General features: G+C 44.8%; 1 protein-coding gene and 1 long non-coding RNA gene across 2 annotated transcripts in view; one reads left to right on the top strand and one right to left on the bottom strand.

Annotated features, from left to right (window-relative positions):
- SDC2 (syndecan 2) overlaps window positions 1-22,532 on the bottom strand; it is a 56,548-nt gene extending 34,016 nt beyond the window's left edge. Inside the window, exon 1 of the mRNA XM_031591037.2 lies at window positions 22,196-22,532. Coding sequence (XP_031446897.1) covers window positions 22,196-22,255 — 60 coding nt within the window. The 5' untranslated portion in view covers window positions 22,256-22,532. The remainder of the gene's footprint in view (window positions 1-22,195) is intronic.
- Window positions 22,533-22,689: 157 nt separating this feature from the next.
- On the top strand, window positions 22,690-23,441 carry LOC149918675 (uncharacterized). The gene is made up of 3 exons (XR_016465634.1): window positions 22,690-22,776; window positions 22,848-22,937; window positions 23,037-23,441. It is a non-coding gene; the product is annotated as an uncharacterized LOC149918675 (long non-coding RNA).
- The last annotated feature ends 792 nt before the right edge of the window (window positions 23,442-24,233 follow it).

Here is a 24,233-nt window from a genome sequence, read left to right as displayed (position 1 = left end):
TTGAAGCCAGACCAGAGAGCTTCCTGCCCCCCAAATAATTAAATCATATTAGGGAAAGGGGAAAATGAGTACAGCAATAGCCTAAAAACCTATCTTTTATATTGGACACTAATTGTAAAAGATACAAAACCAAACAAGTTTAGAAAAACATTAACTTTAATTACACTGTGAAAATCCATGGCTGTAAAGCAATCATCCTCATCTGATACTTACCTTATTATATGGCTTAAGTAAAACTGAGTACACGGCTCAAGGGAATACTTGCTTAAAAATTAAACATAAGTAAACTGAAGCACAATAAGCCTGCGTGATGTAAAGGCAATCCTCTTAAGTACTGTCATGAAATAGAAGTCATCGTACACCATCTCACTTGAGATTGCATTTGTAAAGATACTCCATTAGAGGACCTAATCTATCAGCAGAGTATGCAGCAATTCCTGCCAAGCCATTTGATAGAAACCAGGCACTGATATAACCTAATCTGTACAACTTCCCATTAGCAATACCACTTCCTAAAAGGAAGGCATTAAGGTTGAAGGGCTCTCACAGCAGCTCCCGCAATGCACTACAGAGAGGAAAGCAAATCTAGCAGAATTACTTTCCTAAGAGGTAAAATGAGCATTCTGAGATGTCTTTCCGAAGCAGAATTATTTAATGCTCCTTACCAGAGAAGGACTTGTAGCACACTATAGGATTTGCAAGTAATTTACTTACTGTCTTTTTACAGGCACTCAAATAATACTTGTTATCCAGCCACCCACCCTCTACTCTAGCTCTTGGCTATGCTGAAGTTAATACTGCTGTCACTTCTGTATCAGATAAAAAAAAAAATAAAAAAATCAATGCTTACTCACTGCTGTGGCAAGAAATATTCTGACACTGCATAGAGTTGTATTTTTCTCTCTTCACAATCTCATCAAAGACTACAGCTCTCTTTTATCCAGCTGAAGTACCAGGTTTTAGCAAGTAGAATGTAACACTGAACTCTTAGTAGCTCCATTTCTGGAAACTCAGATTACAAGGACAAAATGCACCTCTCTTATTAACCCTTTTTTATGAAACAGCTATTCACAGATTCCTGAAATACCTGCAATTCTTTTCATTCGCTATGAAGAAACTCTTATAAATCTTAACGAATTGCAAAAACATTATATGCTAACAAAGGCAAGATGCTTCATGAAACAGGAGGAATGTTCATTCAGTATCTCACAGCTCCAAAAAAACATTACACAGGAAGTTAACTGTCAAAAAAAAAATGCATTTGCATAAAGACTTCATACAGAATATATGTAAAGGATATTAAAAAGATATGAAAAGAATGTAGCTTTATAATGCATTCTCTTTCTAAAAGTGACCAGTTTAAGCTAAGTTACACGGAGAAAGTAAAAAATATGGACATAGGGTAAAAATACCTGTAGTTTCCATATATAAATATTTCATAAACTGTTTTATACTCTCCTCGCCCTGTTCTTCAAAAGGCTGGAGAGGCAGGCTGAGATGGCACACTAGCAGAAAATTACATGCAAATGATTCTGTGTTTTCAAACTCACTCAACACCTTTTTAGAGCTGCAGTGCCTTGGTGTACCCTGAGACGAAAGAGGTCTGAAACTTTGCTTGGAAAAGGAGAGAGGAAAAAGTTCCCCCGCTATCTTGCATTTATAAATTACATAGGCAGACGTCACACATCTTGAGGGACAAATACCAATACAAGTTCAAAATCTTCTTCCCAAAAAGGCTGCAGAATTACTAAAAGGCAAGAGAAGAACAAGGGAAGCAAAAGGGCAGATGCAATAAAGGCGTATAGCTTCTCTTCAGTAGAGATCCTCACATTTCACAGTAGCAAAAGCCACCTACTAGCAGAGATGAGTGCATAAAAGCTGAGCAACTGCAGAAAGAAAACATGATGAATAAAACTGTGATTGCACAAAGGCAGCTTTTCATCACTGATAAACCCCAACCAGATAAATTATGGTGAGAATTCCATTACATGGAAATTCAGCCACCTGGGGATTCAAACTGTTAGCAGCCAGATCTATTTTTAATCACTCATCTGCCAGCCTTAAGAGCAGAGAGGGAAGGATTTGGCAAAGCCCAGGGTGGTTCTGCAAACCCTCTGGAACAGAGCAGAACTCACCACAGGCTTTGGAGACACAGCCTTCCTACACACTCACAGGGGTACATAGCCCAAAATCATGCTGGTATCCCAATCCAGAGCCCAAGCAAGCAGCTTTGAAGAGAAAAGAGGTGTGTGAATAGCCATGTCCACACCTCACAGCACATGGGGAGCACACACCATGGTCACCCAGGCTGCAAAACTAGCTGCTGCTGTAGAATAACTATAAACACAGCACCCAGCACAGCTCAACAGGCACGATAACTGCAGGCCTTTCACTTCAGCTGACAATCAAAGAAAAAAGGGAAGGGGATGACTCAAACATGGTGGTTACAGCTCCAGGAATCCAGGTTGGTTTGCCCTCCATCCCCAAAGCATTTGAGGCAGTCTATTTAATAAATTTCACCAAGTTGTTTATCCAGAGCTAAACTACGATCCAGGAATTCTAAGCTGAGTACAACATAGCCCAATAATCCAAACATCATCTGTGCTTGATCAGTATGGGACATATCTGTCAGAAAACAGAACAGAATCAGAATTATGAGACTTCCAGGAATGGTGAGTTTATAAGAGCAGAATTAAGGCAGAAGCCCCAGGTCATGCATTACAAGTGGCATCAATTTTGAAGCACCCAACCTGCACAACAACACTGGCGTCTGTGTGCACAACTGCTACACAACTAGACCATATCTATATGTCATACACATTGGCCAACCCAGCACTAGGCCAAAGTCTATGAAGGCACGTTCCCAGGTGTTATCATTCAGTTCCAGTAAACCTTCACACGGGGCACAGAAGAAACACCCTTTCTTCCTCAGCATAGTGAAAATTTGTCAAGATGTACAAACTTCAGCCACTTGAATTCTTGCTCTGAAGGGCTGTTGACCAAAACAAGCCTGTTACAGGAGCCTCCTCTAGAGCTCCTCATCTGTTCCACTGAAACGGCAGTACATTTGTTTCCAGTGATCTGCTTCTCTCCTGGGAACTGCATTCATAACTAACTGACAAACACAGCACATAAATTACCTTTGATTTATAGAATCTGATTCAGTTTCTATTTTATTTTTTTTTATTTAAAAAAAATTATAAAAGGAGCAGCAGCTCTTAGAACAAACTTACAAAGCAGCCAGCTGCCTCTTCCCTGTTTATCAGGTCCCCTGCCCAGCTGAGCCTAGCACGCTGCTCTTCCCAGCCCAGGGCATGTCGAGTTTTGCTTCTGTCACAGCTTTTTCACCAAGATACAGTTCTGAACAAAGCAGCACTACTCCCATAGTGTCATTTGGTGCTTACACAATTTTGTACATTCTGTCCTCTCCCTAGAGCAATAAGAAATAAGTAAGTAGCTAGCAGCCAAGAGCATGCTTGGGACATCCAAAACCATGCAGTCACTTAGTGGAGCATTTTAACAGCCAACAAACCCTGCAAGGAACACCGTGGGTCAGCTCTGGCCCACTGCCCTGGCAGCACTTCTGAATTAGGACTTGCCCACAGCCTATTGCTCAGCTTGGACCTCTGTCAGGTGCCCTCATCCACACCTCATGTCACACACCACATAGAATCCCACCAGGGACTCCACTGGTGCTTGCTAAACACACTCAACCTGATAAATGTGCTTAAGTCATGGGTTGCATCGGATCTGTTGTAGTTTTGGCTGCTTATTTTTTAATTCATATTGCAAAGGATTGCTTTTAAAATACAAATTCTCTTCATTACTTGGTCTATTTACTTCCTCCCCCTTACTTATTAGGGACTCCAAAACGCTGTAATACACTGTACACATACACACTTATGCTTTAAACCTCGAATCTACTTGGCATCCAATTACCACAATTAAGAGGTTCTGGAAAATGAACTAGTTGCAAACATAAAATGGAATCCATCTAACCAGAACATCACCATACGGTGTGGTGAGGCTATTGGATACATCTAACACATAAGACACAGCTCATGTCTGTCTCAACACAAATTTTATCACAGTTCTACCAACTTTTATTTAAAGGCCAGCCACTGCAAGAATCTAAAAAGAGCCAAGTAAGGTGGACAGATCAAGAGCTATTTCGTGTTATGCAATCAAAACACCTTCTTCAGCAGCACGTACCACAGTGAAGTAAATGCCATTGTCCTAAGACCACACAACAGTAAGCATACATCAGGGCATCATCCCCATAGGCAACTCGTGGTACTGCTGTTAAGGACACACTCAGAATTGAGATGATAATGCTTCACTGAATAGCCACGTTCTGCTGGTTCAAGTGTCTACCTTACTTGGAATTCATTTCCTTACATCATAGCTGTGAAGCAGTCAACACTCCTACACTCATCAGAAATCTCTGATGGAACCCAGCACACCCAAAGCACTTTCCTTCACTATGAAAATGAAGTCTTGCTACATCTGTATTCTCCATGCACAGAGGTACAGCAACGGAAATTGCTTGGAAGAGGGGTGTAGACAGAGCTGTGAGCAAGTAAGGCACTTTTTATTGGGGAGGTTAAGAATCACTTTGGTGAACATTATCAATTTTTTATTTTGAAATGCGTCCTAATGAATGAAAAGTTTTATTTTCTTGATGCTCAGCATCTGTACAGGACAGACTTCGAAGTATTTCCTCTCTTCACAGAGAAGACACCTAGACTTCTACCATTCCCATACCACATTTATTTTTGTAGTCCAGTGTTCATTCCTCTAAAGATGAAAGTAGTAGAGAAACAGATGAGGATTATCTATTATCAAAATAGCTAACAAGTTAGTTATCTTTGTCATGTTTTCACTCTGTAAGATAAACTTCTGTGTTCCCCTTTATAACCGAGATGCATCTCCAAAGCTATAGCATTTGTAAAGGTCTCTGATGCCTGCAACACAACCTTGACTCAAAACAACAGCATTTCATAGAATCACAGAATGGTTTAAGTTGGCAGGACAGAGACACATTCCACCAGATCAGGTTGCTCCATCCAACCTTGTCTTGAACACTTTCAGGAACGTGGCAGTCAGAACTTCAGGCAAGTGCCTGTGCCTCACCACCCTCATTCTTCCCAATGTCCTCTTCTAGTCCAAAGTCATCATCCCTTGTCTTGTTACCACACGTTTGCTCAAATTCAATCAAGAGCAGAAGCATCTTGGTTTTTTCTTCCTTCCTTCCCCCCCCCCCCCCCTTTCCCCTCATGGAAATTAAGAAATTCTCTTCCTTTTGAAGCAGACAAAGAAAAGTTTGCTACTAACATGATTGAATTTCTGCAATGCTTCTGGAATACTCAGTAGCAGACAGTCTTGATTCCAGCTTTCCAGTTCTGGTGGCAGTAACTAGTAACAGTGATGCAACAGTGGAAAAGCAAACAGTACTGTTTGTGGGGAAAGAGGGAAGGAGAAAAAAAAACATCACACAACAGTGATACAGGCTACAAAACTGTTCTTTTTCTGATGCAAATTCAAAACAGTCATTTTCGCAAAGCTTGAAGCTATTTATTTTCATCCAAGGGATACCAGCAAAGCTGCAGCCTGTTCATATACAAATAGCTTTTTGCATTCCATCGGGAGCACATTTGGTTAAGTTTCCCCATAAGTTAAATGGATTCAAGGTCAATGTTTACTTTGCCAAAACCAAGGTCCCTGTTTCTACTCCCCGTCCTCCAGGCACCTTTCCCACCAGTGCAGAAGGAAGTGGCTGAGCTGTCCCAGCACACGATGGGAAGGCACCGAGCAAGGCACAGCATCCCCCACTGCCCTCTTCACCCGCACGCACTGCGTGCTGGAAGCGGCCCTCACAATTTACTGTGTTGCATGAATGCCTGCTAGCTACGGGATGAATTATGCATCTGGGATAGCACCAGTTTCTATTTTCGCCGTGCTGAGACGGTCATGTGCAGCTTAAAAACTGAACTCTATTTTCTTCCAAGCAAGAGACTCAAAATAAGTTTGATGCCTGAGGGTGGGAAAGTGGCTCAGGCTATAAAACAAGAACCTTTTCACTTTGTTACTGTAGATCCTAATTTAATGTAACCAGGGCAATGGGTAGCCAATTTTAAGCAGGTGGTTTGGTTTAAATATTAACTCTCACAGTACATAAGGCTTTATTCAAAGGGTAAGTTCAGCTGCACAGTGACAGTTGACAAAACAAGTGCAATGCAGCAGAGAGCCGAGCGGTAATTACACTCCTCAGAGCTACTTTTAATCCTCAAAGTTTCATATGCTGTGGTTTCCTATAAGAAAAATAAAACCTCACACATAGGACTGAAAAGGAAATTAATACAGTATCTAGTGTTCTTTAATCAGAATTGCCAAGAAATAATGGTTTTTTAAATGGCAAAAGCATACAGCTAGTAACTAAATCTGGCTTCATGATCTGTACAGATTAAGCTGAAGTATGGAAATCCCTAAACAGCTGGGCACTAGAAAACTTTAGCTTTGAAGAAGCGAAGTCCCTAACTTCCAACTGCAGCAAACCACCACATAACACATCAAGAAAAATCCACTGAACCACCACTTCTTTTTAAAGGACCCAGCAGCACATCCCAAGCTGTTGTGAAAGGCCGATCTGCTAGATGTATCTGATCAGGCACAATCAGTTAGATTTTGCAGTGACTCTTCTCAGGATAGCTTGTTACCTTGTCAGTTCTTTCTCACCAGACAAAACAGCACCATTCTGAACAACTCTTGTGAATTCCCCCTTGTCCTGTATTTTTCCCCCCCACACACATAAATTGGAGTTCTGCCCTTCCCATCAAGCAGCCACAATGCATGTGATTGAATTATTGTCTTCTTGCTCTGTACAAAATCCTGCCCACTCCACTCCAGAAGTAACTGACACACATTCATGTGGCTCATGCTGTCCTGGAAAAAGGTATCTGTGGTACTCCCAGACTCATCATCCACTGCATATTGATGCTGAATCAGTCCCAGAGAATTTTATTTTAGTACTGCCTTCCTCCTTCCCTCTAGTTCTGAAAAATGCATCTGTCAATTCTGGATGCTTAAGCTTCAGAGGTGAGTATATTGACATTTAAAAGCAGACTTTAAAGAGTAAAAACGTATCCAGAGACTGAGCTCTGTAACATGCATAATATCTATCTGAATTCCAATGAAGAAATCACAGCACTGATTTAATAGATGTTCTGCTTCAACCCTCCCTGCCAAGCAAATGAATTCGCGTCTCTAAGAGGATTTGTCCTGGAGAACTTCCCCCTTTCTGAGCACTGGGAGGGGGTAAGATGCCCATATCTCCATCCAGCCCCAGTGACAAGCACTGAAAGGAGGAAATTCCAACCTCAGGCAAAAAGCAGCAGGTGGGAAGGATGTCACTCAATGCAAAACTGTGCAGGGACAGGAGAGATGCCATCCTAACTGGAGCTGCCTCCTGGAGACCCTCCCTTATCAGGCATTAATGACTGATGTTTAGCAGCAAGTATCTATTAGGTGAATATTAACCAAATTTTAATAGCATTTATATAATATTACCCAATTTTAATCATGTAAGTAGGAGCAGTAAAACAATATACGCCATGATACACAACCTTAAACTTCGTTGAAAGTTCTGAATCACTGATTTCCAAAGATAAAACACAGGTACTTTACTAGAAGTATACACGAGTGTAACAAAGCAGTAACTTATGCGCCAGTTAGAGCTCAAAATTTCTTATGCTGAGCTGAAGTATTGACAGAGCAGCCTCATCTGTGTAATTTTACATCAGTTCAGATACCTGAAGTGGTGTTAGTGTCTTTTCCACACCTCCTCCCTTGAAGGCAGTCCACTGCCAAGCAGCTGCAGCAACAGGGGCACCTCTGCTCCCTGCGGGGCCACAAACCCTTCTTGGAGTGACATCACTCAGCCATGAGGAGTCACTGGGTGAATTTCAGCATGTGAAGTCAAGCTGTCTCTCCCCTCTTCCCCCATCTCTCAGTCTGGCTGTCCCAGTGTCCTCTATACCCACAGGGAATAATGCTGCATTGCTGGTGCTGATCCTATCTCCTCTACCGAATTTTCAGCAAAGGAATGTTCAGTATTTTTTGGCAGTTCAGGACAGATCCCTCTACACTGGAAATACAAATGCACAAATAAATTCTGCCAGCAACAGTTTCAGTTCAGAGGTCACAAATGCAAGGAAGTCAGTACTCAGCTCTTTTCCTCCATAGAAAGGGCTAAGACACCACCAGTGGAATTCTGGGCCACTTTGCTCCAACTTATGCTAGTTATACTGGAAATCCAGAGAATTTACAGTGGAGCCATCCAGAAAAGTCTTTCTAAATTCATGAAACGTGGAAAAAAGTTACAAACATACTCGATGCGAGACCTGTGGTGTTTGTGTTTCAGAGACTGCCTGCAATCACAGGCACACTAAGGAGGGTACAGTGGGATAGGTCCATAGACATTTTCAAAGTCAGGCTCCTTACCAAAATACATATTTACTTGTTTAGCCACGATGCTGCCAAAAAAGTCACACTGTTCTTTCTGAAAGCATCACCTATTTCACAAGTTTTCCTAAAATAAACTTTTACTTTTGTGAATACCTTGCTGAACAACAAACACAAACATCAAATACACAAGAAAACAAACTAGGACTCACAAACTGCTTGTTTCGTAATCATGGGGTTCTTACCCTAGCATCAGAAAAAACAAATCCTGCTCTGCTTGGCATGCCAACATATTATTTTAAATAAGTAGGAAGGCTGAATGAAAGTTCCCTTCATCTCCCAAACCTCAAGAGAAAATGAAGGAGTTATTTCCATAGCACATACCCAGTGACTGCCCAGCAGAGCCTATTCATTTTGGTCAGGCTTCACAAGTCCCACACCTAATGAACACACTGCCTTCTGATTCCTCTTCCACTGTCAGCATGAGAGGATTAAAAATACATATGGAAAGAGAAAAAAAAGAGATTCTTACATCAACGCCTCTGCCTTTCATTTCCATGGTGTTTGTTCCTGCTCCCTTGGAAGAAGCTGTCTCCTCAAGCAAGAGGACAGCCCACAGGATACTTGTAATCAGGGTACCTATTTCTCCAAGCTTTGTAAGAGTAAAAATCATTAGGTACAAAAGCCCTTTGGCAGATATTCATGCCTCCTAACTACCGAGCAGTTTCTCCGCTTCACCAAGCACCTCTTCCAAAGGGCTCTGCACAGCGCAGCCTTGGTCCATGCTGGGTGCAACTGAGAGAAGATAAAAGGATAAAGCAGGAGCTTCAAAAAAAACCAAACAGCTAACAGCCAGGAAACCTCGTGCTTCACCTGTATCTTAACTATCATCCAATTTCTCTGCACTGATGGGAGTATCAGCAGTGCTCAGCATGTACTTCCAACTCTGGAAATATTTCACATCACCGATCACAAATGAAGTGAGATGCAGACATGCTTTTCCATTTGCTGGCTGCAGAAGGCTCTGTGGCCAGGGAAGACGAGGTTTCCAGCCGAGGGGATGTATAAGGGAGCTCGTGGTGGGGCTGCCATCTCCTGCACAGCCCTGCAGGCTGCAGCCTAACCACCCACCCTCCTCCATTGAGAACAGACATCTCTTAATGCACCCTGCAAATCTCCTAATACATTTTATCACACCTTTGGGAGTTAAGTTTCATGAAGCTGATTTTCTCAGAGCCTTGGCTTTTCCTTCGATGATTTTTTGATCTCTTGTCCTGTTGTCCCTACAGACCCAGGCAGCCCATCTATAAACTCCTTCTGATGCTGTTTTGAGGGGCCCTCTGCTGAGGCCTGGAAGAGATCCTCTGCCTTGAAGAAAACCCAGCTTATGGACACTTCACTGGCCATCCCTTCTGTCCACCCTCCAAAAACAAAAAAGCCTAAGACTTGTTTTCTCTGAAGAGGAATCTACTAAGAGAAGGCTTTGCATCAAAAGATTACTCCTAAAACTTAAAGTCACAACCCCACTATAAAGCTCAAAACCAATAATTTCCTGTGGTCTTCATTTATCGCACTCTATCACAAAGTTTTTCCCCGCACAAACTTTCCCTTTATTACAGCCCCCCAAACCTGGAAAGCTATTTTTATATTTTCCTGTGGGTAAGACACCCACAGGCAACAATTTGTTTAAAAATATTCAGCAGGTATTATTAGACAGAAGATATAAATAGAGCCGAGGGAGGACTCTTAGGGCCTGTTCCTTGAACACGCTTCTCCCCAGCAGCACACCAATGCTATTTCAGGTGGCACCTCCTGCTTTTCACTCCTGAGTTCTGATGAGGTCTGCCAAATTAAGTAGCCAAAGAAACAGTCATTTAAGGACTGGTATAAATACTTATTTAAAAAAACACCATGGTATGCCAAGCAGGGCAGGATTTATATTTTCTGGTGTTGGGAGAACAACCCCAAGATCAGGAAGTTCTGGTATAAACACTTAAGGGCAAGTGTAAATAGGGCACATGTCCACCTGCACTCCTGGTCCAGGGATAGCGATGCTCAGTTTTCCCCTTTGGTAACCATGGAAAGAGTCTGCCCCTCCGATATTTAATTAGTGAACAGCGCTAAGTGTTCCAACAACTTGTGGAAAGAGTGTAGGTCTTTTATCTAATGGTTTGGGATATTTTGTTTCAATATAGCATAGGGAAAGCAGCTGTCACCTTGATTATAGTTCCCTTGTAACCGGACACATCTCATATCTCTAACTAATCCCAGCTCCAGCGTGCTCCCTTCTGCTTGGGTGACGCAGTTACAGACTGCTCGAACAACCAACTGCTTGTGCACCAGTGTGCCCTACAGCAACACAGAAGTCCCAGGAGAGCAGCGGCTCCAGCAGCTTGCTGCACCTGCTGGCCCATCCTGCCCACGTGAGAGGAGAGTTGCAGGGCTTCCAAGAAAGCCCAAAGGGTAGCAACGAGTGCCAAGCTGCAGTGTTTGGCTCCGCACGCTCACTTTCCAAAAACCAGAGCAGATGAGGGATCTCTTGCTCAAATCATCCACGTCTGCTGAAACACTTGTCTCATGCATGCTGTGCTGTCAGACAGGGCTGAGCGAGCAGAGGTGGATTCCCACCCCACACCAATATCTCCTTGCTTTACAGTCTGGTTGGGATGCTCCAGCTATGCTGCATCACTCTATCACCCCCACATCCCCTGCCTGCTCCCCCTTCCCATCACCACTCAGAGAAAAGCCAGCAGAAAGGCTCCTGATAGTGGGCAAATAACCAGAGCAGACCCAGCTTTTCATGTGTCTCCAGCTCTTGGATCCCGTGCTTGCAACATGAGACCAAAGAGCTGTGCCAGGACTAGCCATTACCTGGCTGGCTTGGCAGCACTGAAGTAGCAGGGAAGGGGAAAAAAATAATAAAAAAAATAAAAATCAGTCTAATGAGACTGGAAGCTTGAGAGACTGCAGAAAAAGAGCAAAGAACTTGAGACAAATTACAATTAAATGCATTACAGTTACTGTGTGCTGCACAGTATTGCTCAGAAATGCCATTAGCACAAGTGAGAAAATCGTACTGAACAAAAAGCTGCAGTTTTGGTAGGAAACCAGTAGTCTTACAACAACACTGCAGTGATAATGGCATGAGAAAATGAATGAGTGACAGGTTAGATGGAATTTAAAAGCCCTCAGTTAAGGTTGCTTTGTTTGTGTTTTGTCTTATGATGAAAACAGCCTACAACTACACAGTAATGAGGAACACCTACCTGAACTCTCACTATCACTGCAATACTGTACATGGCTGAAAAAACAAGACTTTTTTCCTCATTTTCTTTTGAAGATGAAAGCCCATTAAGACATGATGTCATTGCATCTGCTTTGATTTATCCTGAGGAAAGTCAAAGCACTTGTGCTATATCCTATAACAGAAAAAAAAATTACATAGCTCAGTGGACAATGTTTTATAATTTCATGATATATTTCCCTGGGAAGGAGAGCAAATATATTTATAAGTCACTTCCCATTTTTGAAGTGCTGACTGAAACAGGAGTTCAGAACAAGCACCAAGTCTACCCTTGCACACAGAGCCAAGCACTGTGCTTCAGGCTTTCCAATTACTCACAAAAAGACTCGGCAAAAACAGGCTTAAAAAAAAAATTAAATGACAACTGCACGGTGTGGTAGAAGAGACCGCCTCTGTTTAATTGAAGGTCATTTCTGCTAAGCTGCATGCTATATTTACCACCTGGCTGGTAATGGCAGCTTTTATTCAAATGCTCTGCAGTAAAATACGTGCACGTGTAGGGTAGAAAGACTTTATCATTAAAACCTTCTGCAAGAAATTAGCAGAATGAGGAAGGCTCTCACACTTCCTCAGCAAAATTAGGTCAGGACTCCTTTGAACAGCTCCACTTGAAGGCTGTGCCAGATTCCAGATCAAATACTTTTTAGTGTGTTAGAACCAACGGCTTAAGAGATGAACTTCTACACTGATGATAATTATTACTAGCGCTGTGCATTGCTGCCTGCCTCTCCACCTGTGGATAATTATAAATAGCCTACATTTTCCAGTCCCTGACATATGCCACCAGATCTACAGCACTTCCAGAAAACATCCTTTGTAACCAATGGTCACACATTTCAAATATGACAACCATGTAACTCCACATAGATTGAGGAATTATGATTTTCCCCACATGCACTCTTAATTAAACACTCTGCATTTGTACATATAGTAGGTGATTAGTGTCACAATAATGAGAGATGCTGGGTAGTGCCAAGCTAGAGCTCCACAAACCCAGCTCCAGGCCATCTCCTGCTCTTAAGGGGCCCAGGGCTATCCCCACTTACAGCAGTCTCCAGTAACCATGTTGGGAGGACAAAGACCAAAGAAGTGCCCTAGACACAAAAATTAGGTGTAAATATAATTATACAACCCTTCTTCACTCATCTTTACAGCTCAACCCCAAAGACTGGTAGGGAGTGTGTTCAGTTGCCCATTCATGTTCCTGTAATATATTATAAATTACTCTGCAAATTAACTGCAAGCCCAAAGACTAAAAGTTTCAAGGAATAAAACAAGAAATATACACCCAGAGCAGTAACTTTAGAGTCAACTACACCTATGGAGCCTAACAGTGTAACAAACCCAGTGGTAAGAAAATCTTTAGAAGCTCAGCCTGTTCTTTTTTTTTTTTTTTTTTCCCTGCTTTTAAATTTCACAGCTCACTGAGCTCACTCTAGCAAGCCCAGCTGTTGGGAAGGTTGTTAAGATACACAGAAACATCCTATTGCTTTCCACTCTGCTCCCGTTAGGTGTCACTATTAATTGCACAGCTGGCACAGCTGCCTGCTCGACTCCTCTAAGGAGGTCTTCCAGTTGTGTGAGCTGCACTAAATAACTAGAGAGAAGTTAGTTTTCCTGTGCATCTACAGAAAGTCACAGAGAAACCCAAAGAAATATTCTTGTCTCTCTTCAGACATTCATCTCTGATCACAGCTACATGAATGCCACGTGAGCTACCCTGCTTTATAGGAATCATACCAGGTCCAATCACAACACAGCCACCAAGAAGGATCCTATCTGCTTTGGTTGAAACTGGAAACATTTATCAGAATTTTTCTCCTCAGTCTTTCTGAGGTTCCTCAAGTGAAATACATTTACATGTTTAAACCAGTTATAAATCCTCAGATTTTATGTAAAACAGCAAGACGCATATGGCAAAGTAGTAACATTGAGTGTCCTATCTACGTGTTACAGATAGATGTGATGGACACACAGTCATGGCAGAATAAATAAATATTAACAAGGCCAGAAGACTTCTCTAACCTACAGCCAAGATACACGGCCCTCAAAAAAGTTTCAGAAAACCTTCATTACTATTAAGCTGGACTGGTTTTTCATTATAACAGCTTTTATGCCACCAAGCAGAAGACCAATTAAAGGTATCCGCCAGAAGAGACCTCTATCAGGATAGCAGGTCACTAACTCCCTGTTAAGTGGAAGAGATACGCTCAGGAAAGCAGCATTAGTGAAATCACAAAATCCCAGACCAGCCAAGGGTAGAATAAGCTTTTCAAGGTTTTGAATCACAGTAAGAACAGGAACAAAAAGGAAAAAGGTCATTTCCCCTTTCTAATGCCCTACAGTAACAAAGCAGACAAGGGATGACATTTCCAGCACAGCAATACTATTAACAGTACCCGACGCTCTTGTGTTAGCTGGAGCTCAGAATTTCTCCCTGCCCAGTGAGGCTCAACAGTGTCACAGGCCTCCTCACCCCACAGAAACACTATTTAAGACAGAGCCTGAGCCTCAACAAAGGCACAAGGATCCCTCCCTAGCAGTGCCAAACACAGCCCTACTCTTTGACTACGCATGGCTGCTTGGGCTGAACGCGAGGATAAAGCACTTCCAATATGCAGCAGGAGTGAAAACACTGTCAGTCATCCCCAACCTTAATGTCCTGTCTCTTCAAGTAACAACTGCACCTGGGCACCCTAAGGAAGTATTTCTATTTAACATGTGCCTGTGGGATCTACCTTCCTCACCCTCAAGCCCTATGCATTCAAATCATTAACCTGCAGTGGGTTTTCCAAGTGTTATTCAACAGAGAGATGGCTGTTAGATTATACCAGTGTCTTTTTAATACACCCTTGTCTCATCACTCCCCCTGCGTCCCCAGGGATGCTCTGTACTGTGCTGCAAAGATAACTACAGCTGCTCCCAGAACAGCATCTTCTGCTTTGCTACAGGATTTTCTCAGCCACCTCCCATCCACTGCCAAACTCTCTGGAAACCTCAGCCATGGTTCCATGCAGCAGATAGATGCAATCAGCAAAGCTTTGGTCAAAAGCTAGGAAAAGAAGATGCTTGCCTGACAAATTCAGTCAACCCAAGCTGCAACATAGATGGACAATTTCAGCTGAGTCCAGAGACCACTGGTGCCACAACAGTCCTGGTGTCATCTCCCTGAAATGACATGTGTGTATTCACTTTCTTAACATTATTCCCAGTTTTTCTTTTAAGGACATTCCTTCCTCTCCCCCTTCCCCCCCCTCGCCCATCTCATTTATGCTTCACAAACTTATTCCTGTCCCCTTACCAGGGCTTTGAGGGGAAAGAGAAAGTTTTGCTGCAGAATAAAATCAAAAGAACCTGTTAGTGCTATGGAGGATCAAGACATACTTAGGGAATATCTGTAACTTAATACAGAATTAAGAAACAAGAGGAAAAAAAAATATATATATATATGTAATACATAAAGACCACCTTGTGTTTAAGGCTTTTTTTTCCCCCCTGATAAATAAGGTTAGAGAAGCTGCTCTTTCCACCCTGATAGCAGGATGAAAGTATTTTTAAAATTTTGAGGGCAGTTTTGTTCTATTTGTTTGACACTTTGTGTTCTGCAGGGCATTTCCTTCCTGACACTTGAAAAACATATTGCCTTTCATAACAGAAGACACACACACGTACACACAAAAGCATCTAACATGAGGATATACATAAAGCAGAGACCTACACAGGATCTACACACAAAATTCACAAAGTTTCACAGAACTTCCCAGCCTTAGTTGCAACAGCTATAGAGGGATCAGTGCAGAAATGCTGTGTATTTCAGTCTTTACAGACACTTAATTTCAAATGTACTGCAAAAAGTTTCATTTTGTACCACCACAGCTGTTACATTCAAAAAAGTTGTTCTTCACAGATGGAAAATAATTGAAGAGAATGCAACTGGAAAACTGTAAGAAACCCCATCAATGAGAAGAACTTAGGAGATACAAATGGCACCTTAGTAACTTCATTTATATCTCCAGTATTGTTCTGCCATGAAAAGATTTACGAGTTCCACATGCTGCAAATGCTTTAGTCACTAATAATCCCAAAGAATTAGTCTCCTAACACTGTGTGCTGCCCCAGCAGTTCTTGAGAGCTTCTCACCTTCTCACAATGAGACTTACACAAGCCAGTTGCTAACATAGCCAATTCCCCATGCTCTGTTCACAGACACACCTTTTCCCTGCCACACAAAGCCTCACATTAATGTACTTTCACTGCCACAGTGGCTTGGACAAGTACCCAGCACCTGTGGGCTCCCTGTAGGAAGGGGACATAGCCCCACAGCCAGGGGAGAAATGGGATGTTCTGCAGTGCAGAAAACTCAGAATCCTGTTCCTCAGCAACATTATCTTCTGCAAATCCTTGCTGCAGGAATTATACTCTATTATTATTTATAGGGCTGAGCCATACCTATTTTTATTTATGCAACGTCACAAATTTAAATTCAGTGTAAGTTTGATTTTTTGCACGTCCCAGTGATGGTGCATTTCCATTACTTTGAAATAGCTTCACCCTTCCAGTTTGCTTTCCTTGCAGGTTTTCATTTTAAGTTATAAGAACACCATCAATGTCACACCTCCGTGACCGTGTACATGGATGTGGAACTGCACAATACTCAAAAGTGATATGAAAGGAAAGGCTTTGTGGAGGGTTTCACCTAGTAATCAGTTTAAGTGATACACTGATTTTGGGATCTCCACATCCAGAGTGAGCAAGGATAATTAACCCAGCAAACGAAGAAATATCTGCTGAGATATGGTTTAGTAGCTTAGTGGTAGTGACTGGTGATAGGAGGATGGTTGGACTAGATGATCTTGTTGGTCCTTTCCATCCTTGTGATTCTGTGACTCTATGATTCTAAGAAGTCTTCTGGACAGCTGTCCTCTCCTGTAAGATACATCAAATCACTATCAGCCATCTCCTGCAGACCCCAATACAAAAAGCAAACAGAACTCAGCTTTTGAAGCTGAAAGTGATCCAGAACATGATGTTTGGCTGGGTACAGCTGCACCCACCAGATGTTAGTTCCAGCCAGGTACCCCCAGGTCACCAAAATCCACAGGGACACAACTGGGATTAATGCAGCTCAGCCTAGAGAAAGAGGAAGGCTTACTTCTACTGAGTTACTGCAGGACACGAACAGGCGTACCGGTGAGGATGCGAGGTGAGGCAGGAGAGATGAAAGGCCTAGTTAGGTTACCAGTTCACTGGCAGCAAGCACATTATGACTTTCCTCTCAAGACATCCTTAGCCTGGAAGCCACTCCAGCCACGCACCCAGCTGCCCTCCAAGGAGCACTGCACCTCCCACACTGCACTGCCTCCTGCAGCTCTGTGAGACCGTTCGCATCCACACTTCTGAAATATTGTTCAGAAAATAAGGATGGGCTGCTTCACACTGCTTTGAAAGGAGACAGGCAACCTCCATCAATGTGGAAGCAGCTCCAGAGAAAATTATGCTGTATTACATTTAATCAAGCAGGAGCAACACGTCCGACAACATAATATTTAAATCCAGACAATAGCATTCTGGTTGTTAATCACAGTGGTACTTCTGAACATTTTGATTCAGTTCCTGCACACACCAAAAGCTGTTTGACCTTCAGTAAGTCCCTTCATCTTACATTTAATGAGAACATAAAGTACGTATTTATCTTCACCCTCACAACTCAGTCACAGAGAAACAGGCTTTTATTTGAACTTTCCCAAAAATCAGTTCACTTTTGGAACAAAACAATTTAGCTTAGATGGGAGAATTCTGAGGAAGTTGTTCATATGTAAACTAAGAACAGTGATTTTAGATGTAGCATCCAGCTCAGCCTTCAGCTGAGCACAGCTTTTGCGACATACTAACACAGCCTATCTACAGGCTGGGCCAAGTCTTGCAGACTCCTCAACACCCTATTAATCATTATTTCACTTTAAATGAGCATCCTACTTGAGACATCGTCAAAAATCATCTGTTCAGCATAAGAGTACTTGTTGCAAATGGCTGTTACACACTATTTCTTCTCCTTCTGCAGTCAGTTTTCCAGCACGTAGAACTACACATATTTTGTATTTCCGCCCAAATATCTAGTAGGCTTTTGAAAGCATCCCTCAGGGCTGAGCTAATCAAGAAAACAACATACATACAGAAAACTGTCATTATTACAGGGTCAAACACTAATGCAGTTCTTACTCGGGAGATTGCAAATTATATTTCAAATGTGAGCAAGAGAAATCTTGTTCCCAAATCACTGAGTAGTGCCATGTAACCTATGAATAAATTACTAGTCCTGAACAGATTACAGATAGCAGTTCACTGTCATCATGAACTGCACATAACCAAACAACAATCCTTTCACAGAACAGCCTAAAGTAAATTTTCTCATGCTTGCTGCAGTGCAAAGTACAGCAACTTGAACATGGACCAAATTGCTTGCTCATTACTGGTGCATCCTCTCTCAAATGCAGCAACACAGAGGGCATATTTATGCCCTACATTCAAGCAGGGTCTTACACGAGGCCTAGAATAAGCTTTCCATTCTCAAACACAACATTTCTGTTAAAAATCCTGGTCAGTCAGATCTCTTCAGATGACAAAGGAGCACTTTTCCGTAAGTAGACAAGAGTCCTTTGTTCAGCCTCTGAGCCTTACTAAAGCCTGTAATTCTTTGCCATAAGGAAAATGTTTAAACTGGTCAATGGCAAAAGTCAATTTGGTGAGATAATGCAATTAATAAATGCCATCCATATGCCTCGGCTTGACATTTTATAAAGACAACTGGCCATGAAGAGCAGTGCAAACAGAGGGCTCTGCAGGCGGCTGGCTGCTCCTCGGGGAGCTCGTCTGCTGCGTGATGGATGAGCTCTTTGCCAAGCCTGGGGCTCCTGGCCCAAATGCAGCCACGTCCCCTGCAAGGACAGCAGGCAGCTCTCCTCCATCCTCTCTGGAAGCATTAGATCATACAGCATATTTGAGGTGGGGCTTTACACAGCTTGGACCTCTGCTGGCCAAGCAGTCAGGCCTTCATCTGGTCATCCTAAAATCGCACTTCAGATTATGATCACATGGACTCAGATCCATCAAAACTTCCTATAAACCCCAGGTTTGTGGCTCGTTATCTCCAGCCCACCATCTCTATCCCATTAGCTGCAGCAATTGCCACAAACCTACCACAGAGGTATCACCTGCCTAGGAACCACAACCCCAGCACCCAACTTCAAACTGGGAACTATTTGTCCTGACTTGTCCTTGAAGACGCTCATCTTCTTCCCTGATAGGGATCTAGAAAAAATGCAGAGAAAACATCTCTGCACTTTAGGCCTGAATATTAAGTCAGCTCCAATGCAGACCTTGGGGCTAAGATATTAAAAAGAGAAACTGTCTCAGTGTTTGATCTCAGGTCAAGAATCATCTGTTCTTTAATTTTTGAAAGATAAGCTAACCTGGGAGGGAAACCTATTCCCAGAAAGGTACTCCTGAGAACATCCAGATAAAGGGAGGTTTCCAGCAGCGAGCTGACTGCAGCACCAGAATGGCAAAACCTGAGGGCAGAGGCAGAAGCCAGAGCCCTCCCAAATTTCCAGCACAGAGGGGCTGCTGCAAGGCCCCCAAAACTGAGCCAGGGCAATGGGAGCAACTGCCAGTGGTGAAGGCTGGTTCCAGGTGCTGTCAGCCACAGGAAGCAAGGAAGATCTTCACTTCTGCAGGGAAGCAGCAGCCCATGTGAGCTGAGGAATGGTGGAAATAAATCAAGACTAAAGAAAAGTTTCCTATCTTTCTTCAGAATTTACTTGGCAATGTAGATTTAAACATGCTTAGGAGAGACGCTCACAGCATGTAAATCTGAAACACCACCCATCTCTTCAGCAGTTTTCTCTCCTCCTGTAATTACCAACTCCAAAACCTAGCTGCAAGTTTCAAAACCAAAACAAATATTCACCCTCTCCAACATGGTATCCATTTCCCAGATTCCAAAAGCAAAGTAATGATTAGAAACAAATGCAGAAAAAATTATAGCACTATGCTTCCAAAATATTTAATATTTCTGAAAAATACACAAAACATTACCCAAGTAATCCTTCAATAACAGCATATATGTCAACAAGCCAGTGCTCAGATGCTTACAGATGGAACAGACAGACCACAGAGTTGATGTTGGTGCTGCAGCACTGTATTTTACCGAACTCCACACATACAGTGCTGGGGAGCTGGCACGAAGCAAAGTCCCCTGACTCAAGAAACCCCACTACAGAAGAGGAGAGCCACGACTGTTCTCCCATTCGTGAGTGCAGCAGGATTACAGTGCAGCACAAGCAGAAACCTGCTTGCCAGCAAGGCTTCCCCACACCCGCCTTGGCTTGCGGAGAGGATCAGAGCATCAGACAAGCTCTGGAAAACCATTAGTCCCACTGATGAGGAGCAGGAAGAAGCAGAAAGGTTTATCAGCCTCGTCAGAATGGGAACTGACAAGGACAGTGAGATACTTGGCGCTGCTCTCTGTTGCTATTAAAATCAGCAAGCGCTGACTCCTGCTATCATCAAGACTGAACCCAACCTCATAAAAGACACACCTGACTCACATTTAGAGAGCTGGCCTTTTCTTTCCAGCAGTTTTACATCACTCTCTTTCCCCCTCCTACAAGGGCACCAGAAAGAACACTTTTTCCACAATTCACGCAAGCCTGGGTGAGTCCCAAGTCCTCCACATCTGCTGATGTTACCAGACCCCACTGATACCAAACATTTCCCCACGCACAGCAAACCACCCTGAGAGCCCAGTGCCATTTGCCAGCTCTGCTATAGGCACTCACCACCTCCTGCAGCCAGGCACAACAGGGGACAGCTGCCTGGCACCCTCCGAATCCTGATGCCATCTCCCAGTGTCTACTCATCCTACCAAGCTGACACTGTACACCAATGCACATCTGCAGCACAAGAGCCAACACCAGGGCACACAGCTCCCTACATTTCCAGTACGTTTTTAACATGACTCAAACCGACAGGGACCACCCCAGTAAATAGCGGGTTTGGTGGTTACACAAAGCAAACACAGAACACACTTGTTCAAGAATCAAGCAAAGGAAAAGAACTTAGGAGTTAAAACCGTTTGACAGTACTCCAAAAGCTTGCAGGGTTGTTGTAAGCATCCATATAAAACCCCACTTAGGACCAGGACAGCATTCTGCACAGACAACAGATTTAGCATCCGTCTTTTCCCAGAGACCAGTTTACAAAACTCCTCCTTAAGGGACCACGTAGCCGCCGCCAGAAAGGAAAAAAGGAGGGGGATAGAAAAGAAAATCCACCTCCCTTCACCTCTCCCATCTGTCCACAACTTTCTGGCAGCACTCAGGGCCGGCAGCCCGGCTCCCCCCGCTCCCGCCGCAGGAGCCTGCTCATCCCAAGGCAAAACCATCCAACTTCATACTTAACTAATGACTGTGGCAGTTGCACAGTTACTCCGCCATCAGAGAACTTCGTAACAGTAGCATTCCTACGTGAAACTAAAGCATATCGTACCTCATCAGCAAGGGGGAGCATGCTTAGAGGGAACGGGAGTCTATGCTCGACATAACTCGTTCTTAATTAGCCCTTAAGAAAAGGGTTTTGCAATTGTATCCTTCGGAACCACTAATGATGAGGCGGACCGCACGAAGGGCTGCGACGGGGCTTATTTATACAATAGCCAGGCAACTTCAAAAGCGAACCCGAGCCGGTGACATTATTTAGTTCAGTGGAGCAGCTCATTTTAATTGGATTAAATTGTCACGGTATTTTAATTTCATCTTGAAACCTCCATTTATCATTTCCTACTATTTGCCCAAACGCTGCAACCGCGTTCTTCTCTCGCCCTCCGCACCGTCCCGAATCGCCGCCGGCGAAGCCCGAACCCTCTCCCGAGCCGTCCGCACCGCGGGGCGGGAGCGCTGCGCAGAGGAGCGGCTTTTCGGGAGGTACAAATCCCGGCAACGGAGTTAATTGCATTAAGCAGACGTCCCAGCTCAGCGGAGACACTTGTGGCTGGGAGAAGCGTAAACAGCGGCATTATCCCCGGCAGCCCGCAGTCAGCCCGGGCGCGGAGGGCAGCCGCGACGGTCGCGCGCTCCGCGGGGAACCGGGGTCTCGAGGGCGTCCCGAGCCGCCTAACCACGGCCAATTACTCATTCGGTGCCCTCCGCAGCAGCCCGTCGCTCCACGGGAGCGGGTCTATCCTGCCGCCGGGGGGGACCCGGACCCGCACCTCCTCGGGCAGGGCCGGGGCGTCGCGGTGAGCGCGGGGCTGGAGACGCGCTCCCTCCGCGCCTGTCGGGGAGCTTTCTCGGGGGCAGCGCTGCGGACGGAGCCCAGGTGGCCGCCCCCCGTCCCGTCCCGTTCCCCCGCCCCGCCGCTCGCTCGCTCACTCACCGGCTGCCCGGAGGCGCAGGCCACGAAGCTGAGGGTGAGCGCGAGCCACACGCACCGCATTCTTCCCGCGGAGCCGGCACGGCGGCCGCCTGTGGCCGGGCACAAAGGAGAAAGCGGGGCCGCGGCGCTCGGCAGCGCCCGGGGGCGCGGGGCAGGGCCGCGGGCGCCCTCCGGCCCGTTCCGCTCCGCTGCAGTCGGCGCTCCGCTCCGCGCTGCCCGGCGGCACAACGCTGCGCTGGGACTGCCCGGCTGCTGCTGCTGTTGCCTCCTCCGCCGCCGCCCGCTTCTCTCCTTCCTTCCCTCCCGCCCTCCGCCCCGAGTGCGCGGCAGCGGCGGCGCGGCTCCCAGTTAAACCCCGCAGAAATTCCTGCAGGATTACAACACAGATTGGCAGCTCCCCCAGCCAGTGGAAGGAGGCGGCGCGTCTCCGCCGCCGGCTCTCGCCCCTCGCAAATTCAAGCAACTTTCCACCCCCTTCATCCCCCCCACCCCAAAAAAAAACCTCCGCCCCTCTCTATCCTCCCCTCTCCCGTCCTCCCCTCCAGTGGAAAACATGAGCAGCGAGCGGGGACTGGCCCCGGGTAGAAGTAGCGACCTGGAAAGCCTCCCTCTGCTGTTTTGTTTTTGTTTTTTAATTTTTTTTTTTTTCAAGGGAATTCTTCCCTCTGCTGCGTGTTCTCAGCCGCCAAATCGCGCCGTGCTGCCTCTCACATCCTCCCCAGCTACTAGAATGCAGCATCAGGTGTGGGGAAACGAAAAGGATGAGGCCCATGGAGAGTGGGTGCCAACATGGCAGCTCATGTTGGGGTCCCTTATTTGCTTTCTGCCCCTTTTTTTTCAGACTTTTCTCTGAAGACTGGTAACTTTTAGGAATGAGAGAGTGGCTGTGATTTGTGCCTCATTACATGGAGCCAGAAAGAAAACAAATATTGAGGAATCTACAGCACCAAGAATGCGCACTTCAGAAGCAAAACCAGGAGGTCTTGCTGTGACTGGCCCATAGTGGTTATCATGTGGGGAAAATGGTAGTATTGCAGAGTTTAGGAGCATCACTCTGGCTCAGGTGCCCATGCCAGAGTGTTTCCACTGCCAAGCGTGTCCATATCTTACATCAGTCATTGGACACAGGAAGGTGAAATATATCGTTCTTGATTATGAACTGCCACCCATGATTCAATTCAGAGCTTGTGTTTGTAGCCTGAGTGAGGTGGTCACCATGACTGTAACGACCTCTCTTCTTTTAGACATGCCCATCCCATTCAGAGGATCCCAAGGAAGCAATAAGCACAGGGATCCCAGTGCAGGTGTTTCTCCCTGCCCACTGCCTTGCCTGCATTGGCCTTTGAGTGGTGCTGAGATCCCATCTGCCTCCAGGCCCTGCTGTGGTTGCTTTCCTATCAAAACAGAAGAACAAAACCAAATGTGGTTAATTAAGCACATGCAGTCTGTTGCCTTCCCAGCCTCTCCCAGACAAAGGCACCCCACACATGCCTGTGTGATATGGCTGTGTGCTGGGGAGCAGCAGGACTCGTGTCCCCATGGGGCAGGTGGCCATGCCCTGAGTGTTCCCACTGCCAGGAACGTGATACTTCTCAGCAGCACTGGCCGTGCTATTTCCAGACCCACCTCCCAGACATGCCGTGTCATTGATTTTTAGGCTGCATTCACCACTGAAATCTCAGCAGATTTTCAATGGTCTGCTCCTGGCAGGCGTCATGCACAAACAGGTTGTTTAATAGATTCCTTCTCCTTCAAAGGCCGTTGCAAATATTTAGGGCCAGTTCTGTGTATTCTCTTCTTTGACGGGTGGTTGGATTGCAACCTAACAAACTGAGGAACTGTTGCCACATGACTCAATGAGAGAAGCTGAAGTACAGGGAAGCAAAGGGAGGAAAACCCAGGTTGGTCCAAACCTGCAGGACCTCATGGGGTCCTACAGGCACCCTATCTGCCGGGATGGCAGACGTAGAGAAGCTGCAGCTTGCCCAGTGTCAAAGCAGGAACCAGAAATAGCACTCCCTGGGCTGGCAGATTCCTT

The sequence above is a fragment of the Phasianus colchicus genome, chromosome 3 (assembly GCF_987193195.1).
Source record: "Phasianus colchicus chromosome 3, bPhaCol1.hap1.1, whole genome shotgun sequence".
Taxonomy (NCBI): Eukaryota; Metazoa; Chordata; class Aves; order Galliformes; family Phasianidae; genus Phasianus; species Phasianus colchicus.
This window is presented reverse-complemented; position numbering and strand designations above follow the sequence as displayed.